Below are 9365 nucleotides of genomic sequence, written 5' to 3' on the forward strand. Positions count from 1 at the left end.
TTATTATCATTATTATTATTATTATTACTTTTGATAATTTCAATCACGGTATTAATATACTAGAATATAATACACGTAAGCACATACTTTTTCCCTCCTCTTTTTTGAGGGGGGAAGAGGGAAAGAGAAGAAGTGGGGACTCCCTACTTTTACAGGTTGGAAAAAAAAAATAAAACAAACAAATTAAAAGATTTGATAGAATGAAAAATCTGTCTCTCCTGTTCTGCCGTGGAAAATTGTCGGGGTCGAGGGGTAGGGGTAGGGGGGGGAAAACGATCTGTCGGACGGAGGAATCAAACCACACCCATGTTAATGACGCAAGGGTGGCGAGGAAACACGATGATGATATTCTAAACTAACAACACATTACACTTTAATGCTACAATTAATTTTTTTTTTTTTTTATTTCGCCGATCTTTGACATTTTTTTTTCTTTTTTCTTTTCACGGGAAAACCTTTATCGAACCCTAACGTGAAAGCAAAGTGAAAAAAATAAACACATATCGACTAGACAAGCGAGGGAGAGAGAGAGAGAGGGAGAGAAAAGTTTCGTCTTTAAAAATAATTACACATTCAACGTCGTAATTTTTTTAAATTTTATTATTATTATTATTATTTAGATTGAGGAAATGCGATGATGAAAAGGGAAGCGGAAAATGAAAATTAAGGTGAAAGTAAAACGCAATTAACTCTCTCGGCTTTTGAAATCGTCCAAAAAAAAAAGATGGTCAGAAAAAATCGACATCGAAATATCAAATAAAACAAACAAACAACAACCGAAAAAGAGTCTCATAAATTTCTCCCCCCCCCCCGATGATAATCAGAAACAAATCAAATTTGTAGAAACAACAAACCTGTGGAAAAAAAAGGTGGGGGAGGGATTTTCCTTAAAAAAAAATTATCCGAAGGCAAGTAAACCCTTTTCGACTCTTCATTTCAAACGATCAAACATGATTAATAATGTACATAATGTATTATAAAAAAAAATTTTAAAAGCGCCATTCGATATATAATAATTATTATACGTAAATAAATAAATAAATAAATAAAATTGCACAATTATTCAAAAAAAAGAGGAAAAACATGCAGACTTGTGTCGTGTGCGCCAGGCGGCCGTCCATATCGTGCGATTACTTCGAACGAGCGATCGCCGATGTTGTTATTCGTTGGCGCCATTATCATCATCAACGTCATTTATTACAATAAATCCTCGTATTCCAACTTTATAATAATCACGTTGAAACTGAAGGCGCGTTTTTTACGCTTTTATATTTTTTTTCGAATAAAGTAATAAATCCGTACGCGAATAATGAAAATTCAAAATGGAAAAAAAAAATTTTCCATTCCATGGAATAACGCTTAGAATAATTTTAAATAATCGTTCCTCAATCGATCATTAAATAATCGGTTAATTATTATTATTATTATTACTTTTCTTTTACTCGGGGGGGTTTATTACGTAATAATTACGAGTTTAGCAAAATTATCGCAAACGTAACATGTTCCAAGTAGTAGTGACATTGCTCTCATATAAATAAAACCTCGCAATCGCGAAATGACGACCCCTTCCCCCTCGTTGACGATTCCGGCATTTTAAACTTGTTCCTTTTTACGCGGGAAAAATACCAAACCATTTTGGAAAAATTAATCGAATCGAAAAAATTTAAACACAATCGTTTACCGCCGATCTCTCTCTCTCTCTCTCTCTCTCGTGTCTCTCTGTAACTCACTCTCGCTCTCTCTCTCTCTCTCTCTCTCTCTCTCTCTCTCGTGTAAGCTCTGTAAGTTAAAGTAAACGCGACCTTTCTTCAAATAGGTGCCACATTTATTCACTTGACATATACCGACAACGAAAAAATCATGGTGTAAACATTTGAAAAAAAAAAAAAAAAAAAAAAAAATTGTAGACAACCTTGCACGGGAAGATTTTTCATTTTTTTTTTTTGTTTTTTTTTTTTTTGTTTTCAGGTAAGAATCGCTTTTTATCTTACATTAAAAAAAATATCCTTAAGGCAAAAGAAAAAAAAAAAAGATGTTTTAAACATTGGATTGAAAAAAAAAAAAAAAAAAAAAAATCGAAATATACATTTTCGCATAGCCGAGGAAGAGAATGAAAGAGAGATAGAAAACAAATTTAAATGAAGACTTGTAGGAAAAAAAAAAGTCATTAAATAATTGAAACGAGTGACAAAGATTTAAATTTAAAAAAAAAAAATTTTTAATCGGATAATTTCACCCACACATTCACCCACACCACATTTTGCGACCATCACCACCACCCAAGAGGAAATATACGATTTGACCAAATGAACACCACCTACGACGTCGTCATCGTCACCATCGTCATCAAACCTTTTTAAAGCATTCATTTTAAACCATGTTTGAAAAAAATTATTTATTAGCATTCTCTATACACAAGAAAAGAAGGCTGTGGTTTCGACGTTTTCTTCTGCTCGATTCTAACAAATATAAACAATGAAAATGTAAACAATAACAACAACAAGTACAGTTATAAAATAATTTTTTTTAAAAATGTAAATATCTAACCGAGTGATATTTTTTTTTTTTTTTCTCCCAATTAGAATCCCCCTTCTTTCGTACGTAAATTTACTTATTACTTTACGACGTTAAATACATGGATTACGGACCGAGAACTAAGAGAAATCATTTAATTCAAACGGGTAACACAAGGTGGCATTTATTTAAAATTGCACAATTCCTGCTATGCGTTGCCATTATTGTCGTTGCCATCGTGATAATGCTTTACTGGGATATATGGGATGATTTTTCAGGTATATAATTATTTTTTTTCCCTCCCCTCCCTCTCTACCGCGCTCTCGACAATGAATCGATACATGCAATCAACAAACGACATGAAATCATTGAAATTTTAGTGCCGCGCGGATTGTACGAGAACGAAACAGAAACGACCTTTCACGAAACAACAACGACCTTTCGCGAAACAGAACCTTTCACGACCTCGGATTCGACAACGAGATCACCATCTTCCGCGACGAAACCCTCTTCAGGACAAACGACAACAAAGTCAAACCTATTTATTGTGACTCCTGTAAAAACTGTTCCAGCCTCCGAAGATGACATCAAATGTCCGAAAATCCCAGAGTATAAAAAAGACTCGGATAGTTTTTCACTCTCTAACTTACTCTTCATATTCCCAGCCGTTTTCACCGTTTTAGTTATAGTAATAATTGAAGTGTTTGGGCATTTGACTCGGGATCCTATATTGAAAGTGCCCGTGAGTAAAAAAAGTCTTTTCAATCAAATGATAATAACAAAATTAATTGAAATAAGCAGCAGCAGCAGCAGTTGTAGTAGTAATAGTAGTAGTCGTACAACGCCGTCTTATTCGGTTGTTATCAATCAACAGTCAAATTCATACTTTTTTTTTTTTTTTAATAATAAAATGATTCATAAGGATAAATAATTAATTTTCAGACCATCGTTTACCTTTTCATAATGTTGATTTTGAGCTTGGGAATATTTACTGTAAGCACCGAGGCCACGTATAGACGAAGACAATACATATATGGAGCGATTGCCCTTTTTTCGGGTATTCTAACCTTAACCGCTATGCTCAATATAATTTTTGTGGCTTGTTTATCGTTGTTATTTTTTTTTATTTTCTTTCCCTCCCTACTCCTCCGCCCCCCCCCCATAGACTTTACCGTCGACATCATTCAGTAAAATTTACAAAAAAAAAAAAAAAAAAAATCAGACATGCAATAAAAAAAAACTGAAATTTTTCCCATTCACGCCGCCCTCCTCTTCCCTCTCCTACAATTTATGACACAATCAATTTTTTTTTTTTTTTTTTTTTTTTTTTGAAATAAAAATAATAATAATGAACTTACCCTGTTTCCTGCGTGCGCTCCAGAGTACCGGAGGTGCAGGTAAAGGGTTACCTCCTGGAGAAGCCAGTTTGGTTGATGTCCAAAAACCTGAAATAAATATTTTACATTTGTGAAAAGTGATAACTGAATAATGATAACATTTTTTTTACAAATTTTATCATTACGAATTCATTTCGAACGTTTACAATTATCATATAATGTTAAAAGGGAAAAAACAGAATTTTCATCGACTTCCCTCTTCTCCCTTAAAAAAAAAAAAAAAAAATTTCCCGAGTAAAAAATAATAATAATAATATTTTTTTTGTTTTTTAAAACGTATTTACGAGATACAAGCGATAAGAAAATTAATATATGGAAATAAATTATTTATTATCAATTATGATTATTCAACCGTTAATGAATGAAAATACATAAAACTTAATAAAACGAGATAAACGACGCAAAACGAAAACCGATAACCGTAAGATTTTATTTACCATATAATTCAAATTCGAAATAAGTAAAAAAAAAATAATAATAATAAAACCCATTAAAAACGACGATGATGATGATGATAATTATTCCGAAATCGAAAACCACTTAAAAAAAAAAAAAAAAACAATACATAAAATACGGGGGGAAAAATGATATCGAACAGTTGAACGTATTGAAAATGCATAAACGTTCAATTGAAGGCGTTTTTCAAAAAATCTTTCATTTAAAAACAAAAAAATTTCATATTCGTTCATTGTACAAAAACGTATAAATCAATCGATTAATCGATATCGTCATCGATATTACATTTTAAAAAAAAAACAAACTTTATTTTTAACAAAATCGTACGAAAGTACAAAATAAATAATAAAAACTTTTATTCAATTTTAATGACGATCCAATTATTATTAAAAAATCCCTCCGAGATATAAAATTCAAAACAGAAAAAAAAAAAGAAAAAGTGTATTTTTATTCGATTGGAAAATTTTCATAACGATTGTTGTTGTTGTTGTTATGTTTAAAGTTATGTGAATTTACCCTTAACCCCCCACCCCTCCCCCGACGTATATTTAAATTATTCATGTTTATCAATATTATATTTAATAACCGACAAATTAATTACTTTTCCAAACCGTAAGTATGAAATATTTTGTAAAAAAAATAAATAAATACGTTATTAAATGATCTTCAACTATTTTTCTCTCTCTCTCTCTCTTTTTTATTAATTAATTAATTAACGCGGGCAAAATATTTTCAATATTAAAGTAATATTACTTTATTAGCATAGTAAAGTTTACTTTATTTTCATGATGACGAAAAATATATATTTATTAATTAAAAAAGAAAAGAGAAAATTAAAAGAGAAAAAATTATTTTCAATCAACATATTAAGGGTTAACATACGCGTGCATGTTAAAAAATTCATAGCCACGGATTAATTGATCTATAAATAAAAATTAATATGTTGAATACATAAATTTTTATTATTAATGCAACAAAAAATAAAAAAAAATAAAAATATAAAATTTAAAAAAAAAAAACCGAGATGACGGTTACGGTTTATAAATATTCAAAAATCCAATCAATTCAAAAAAAAAAAAAAAAAAAAAAAAGAACATTTACGTGTTTCCGAATACAAAAAAAAACCAACGAAATTAACTAAATATGACGAATACGTTTACGGTTTCCCCCTTCCTTTCCCCCCACCTCCCCATCCTCTTCTAAAGTGATTATCATTAAAAAAAAACGAGAAAAAAAAAAAAAAAAACAAAAATTACAATTTAAATTATTGTTACGACCGAACCGGGGGAATCCCCTTCCTCCCAAAAAAAAAAAAAAAATCATTATTCGATCATTTGCATACTGGAAATTGTTTTTTTCTCTCTCTCTCTCTCTCTTCTTCTTCTCATATAGAACTCATTCGAAATAATTTAATTCAAATTTTTAAATATACGCGAGAAAAAAATAAAATAATTTTTATGGGGGGAACGGGGAGGGAGTGGGGGGGAGAACACAAACAAAACAAGAATTTCTACTAAAACGAAAACAACAACAACAACGACAACAAAAAATTATCGTAGCCCGCCAAAATTAAATTTTACGATTCCTATCGAAAATTACTTGGCAATAATATCTGAATGGTGATGATGATAATAATAATAATAATAATAATAATAATTTTTTTTGTACGGGATAGATCCTTATTGTAATTACGTCGTCTACTTTTTTTTTTAAGACATTTCTTGTGCCACATTTTGATCACGTAATAAATTATTAATTTTTTTTTTTTATTTCTTCTCCTCCTTATTTAAAAAAATTTTTTTTTAAATAGTCTCTTTTCCTTTTTCCGCATTTTCTGTGTGTGCACATTATATTCTTAATTACGTGAAAGAAGAGTAATAAAAAAAAAAAAAAATAAATCTAAGACTCGAAAAGAAAATAAAATAATAAAATAAAATAAATCATTTTTTTAAAAACTTTGCTTTGTTCTTTTCCTTTGCAATAAATTTTAATTTTTTCTTTCTTCACCGTTTTTTCAAAAAAAAAAAAAAAAAAAATTCAAATTAATCATGCACGGTCTTAATTAATTAATTATATAATAAATTACTATGAAATAAATAAATAAAAAATAATAATTTTAATAATTTCCCCCCATATTTTATCTCGTTTAAAAAACCTCAAATTCCTTGTAATTCCAACCACTCACCCACCCCCCCGGAAAAAATACTCTTATTACAAGTACAATAAAAAAAAACTTTTTTTTTCCATTGATTTTCAACTGAAATCCCCCCCCCCCCTCCCCCCCCCGATGAATTTTTAAAAGTAAACCTTTATGTAATAATAATAATAATTTCTTTTTTCATATATATCGAATTTTTTAATAAGTTTATTTGTTTATTTGCTATTTTTTTTTTTTTTTGCTAAATTTAAAACAAGGAAAATAATAATTTTAACGGTAAAATTACGAAAGCAAAACAAAACGAATTGAAAAAAAAAAACGAAATAGAAAAAAAAACCGACATTTAAAAAAAAAACGAAAAAAAAAAATAAAAAAAAAAAAAAAAAAAATTTTATTAAACTTTTCGTTTTGAAACTTTATTGGGAAACCAAAACCAAAAACCAAAAAAAAAAAAAAAATTGTATATATTTATGTTACATAAAGTCGCCATTTTTTTTTATTACTTGGTTTTTTTTTTTTTTTTTTTTTTTGCTAAAGAGAAAAAAGCAGACAGAAAACCTGTAAAAGTCAAAAAACCCCTTTATCTTTACTCGATTGTCGAAAGAGGGACGAAAAGGGGGAGAGGGGAAAAGCATTTTTTCAAGAAATTGCTTACAAAATGTTTTCCTTTCCCCCTCCCCTCCCCTCCTCCTTTTCTTTCTATCATGGCTTTTCCACAATTCGACTAATCTTATTTTTTATATACGCAAATATAAATAAATAAATATATATATAAAAAAATCTCGAGAAAAAAAAAACACTTTCGTGAAATCAAACATAAAAATATTATTTATTATTATTATTATTAAATATAAAATATAAAAAATAAAATAAAATAAATAAATAAAAAAACAACCAAAACATAAAAAAAAGACTAATTTTCCCTTTTTTTTTTCTTCTCTTTTCTCCTTTTTCCTTTTTTTTCTATTATTATTATTATCATTCATCGGATTTTTTTAAATAAAGAAATAATAATAATAATAATAAAATAAATTATTTTCTTTTCATAAAAAATAAATAAATAAATAAATAAACGTTGTTACTTTTTAAATTCGTATAGTTTTTATTTATTTTGAAAAAAATATTCCAAAAGCTTCCTAAATTTAAAAAATTTTTTTATTTCCCTTTTTTTTTTTTCTTCGGCCCTTTTTTCCCCCACTTTCCCCTCCCCTCGTTCGACGACTTAAAAATAACGTCGAGTAATAAAAACCGAAAATAAACTTTAAAAAAAATATTAATAACAATAATAACGACGACAACAACAACAACAACCGTCGAAGCAAATAACGAAAACACACTCTGACACTCTGTTTCTATTTTTATTAATTAAATTTTATTTTTTATTATCATTATTAATCGATTGATTGATTGACTAAATCCATATAATAATAATAATAATAATAATAATATTCGAGCATTTATTTCAAAGGAATCGAGTAGAAACCTGGAAATAAATGCTTAAAAACTTCGACAAATGAAAATCTCATCGTGTTTAAAAATGAAACAATAATAATAATAATATTAAATAAAAATATTTAAACGTCGAAGAGGGGGGGGGGGGGGAAAATGTGTCAAATAATTATGCCCCCCCCTGTTTTCCCCCCTTTTTTTTTTTTATTTTTTTGAAAAAAAAAAAAAAAAAAAAAAAAAAAAACTTTAAAAATTGTCCGCCGGCCTAATTTAAATTAGACGATTAGGTCAACCATTTTGTTTTTGTTTTTGTTTTTTTTCGCGCGTGATAACCTTTTTTTTTTTTTTTAACCGAATTAAATAAATCTCTAAATTTCACGCGGCGTGATGTCATATATATATATATATATATATATATATATATATATATATATATATATATATATATATATATATATATATATAAAATACAAACGAAAGTTTAAAAATTTTTTAAATTTTCCCGCGAGTTTTACTTTAAATTCGCGCAAAAATTAATAGAAGGGGCCGGACGAGGCCGGACGGGACGGGGCGGGGGGTGGCGGTGTTTGTTGGAAAAAATAATTTCCAACGCATTTTCTATATCGTTTATACGATTATTATTATTATTATTATTATTATTATTATTATTATTATTATTATTATTATTATTAAATATGTAAAAAATTATTGTTAAAACGCGCGTGTAATTTTTTCATTAGAGGAGTGGCTAAATGACTATTTTGAGAAAAATTGTGTGGGCAATCATCAATCGTTTGAACCCGATTTTATGTTAATAAGAAAAAAAAAAAAAAAACCGATTCGTTTTTTTTTTCTCTTTGCCCCCCACACCAACGCCTTTTGTGTAACCGAGCGTGCATGTGCGTGTGCGTGTGCTCGCGTTATTATTATTATTATCATCATCATTAAATTGAATTTTTTTTATAATATATGTACTTTAATGAGCGCGTAACAAAAAATTTCATGTTTTAATATAAGGATTTACAACGGAAAATATTTTTTTTTTACCTTTTATCATCATGTTTTCACTTTTTTTTTTTTTTTGACATGTTTGACTAAAATTGTTGTTTCCTCCCCTCTCCCCTCTCCCCCCACACACAAAATTTTAAGTTTCCTCATTTTTTATTATTACGTAATTTATGACATAAAAAAAAAAAAAACATTTTATGGGACGACAACAGATAAAAGTTCATTTTTATTATATACGTTTTAAAAATCACAAATTAACAAAACACGTTTTGGTTTCTTTTTTTCTTTTTTTTTCTCTCTTTTAAGAGAGATTTTACTCAAAAAAAAAAAAAAAATGGAAATAATAAAGAGTTGTTTTGAAGAATATATTAAAGAAAAAAAAA

At 28.2% G+C, this 9365-nt stretch overlaps 1 protein-coding gene across 1 annotated transcript; it reads left to right on the plus strand.

Annotated features, from left to right (window-relative positions):
* Positions 1 to 2635: 2635 nt before the first annotated feature.
* Positions 2636 to 3985, plus strand: Phum_PHUM497030 (uncharacterized protein; the record flags this gene model as incomplete). Its single annotated transcript, XM_002430688.1, has 4 exons — positions 2636 to 2792; positions 2967 to 3256; positions 3457 to 3571; positions 3912 to 3985. The coding sequence occupies 4 exons, from the start codon at positions 2636 to 2638 to the stop codon at positions 3983 to 3985; spliced, it is 636 nt and encodes a 211-aa protein (XP_002430733.1).
* Between the last annotated feature and the right edge of the window lie 5380 nt (positions 3986 to 9365).

The sequence above is a fragment of the Pediculus humanus genome, genomic scaffold (assembly GCF_000006295.1).
Source record: "Pediculus humanus corporis 1103172108265 genomic scaffold, whole genome shotgun sequence".
Lineage (NCBI taxonomy): Eukaryota > Metazoa > Arthropoda > Insecta > Psocodea > Pediculidae > Pediculus > Pediculus humanus.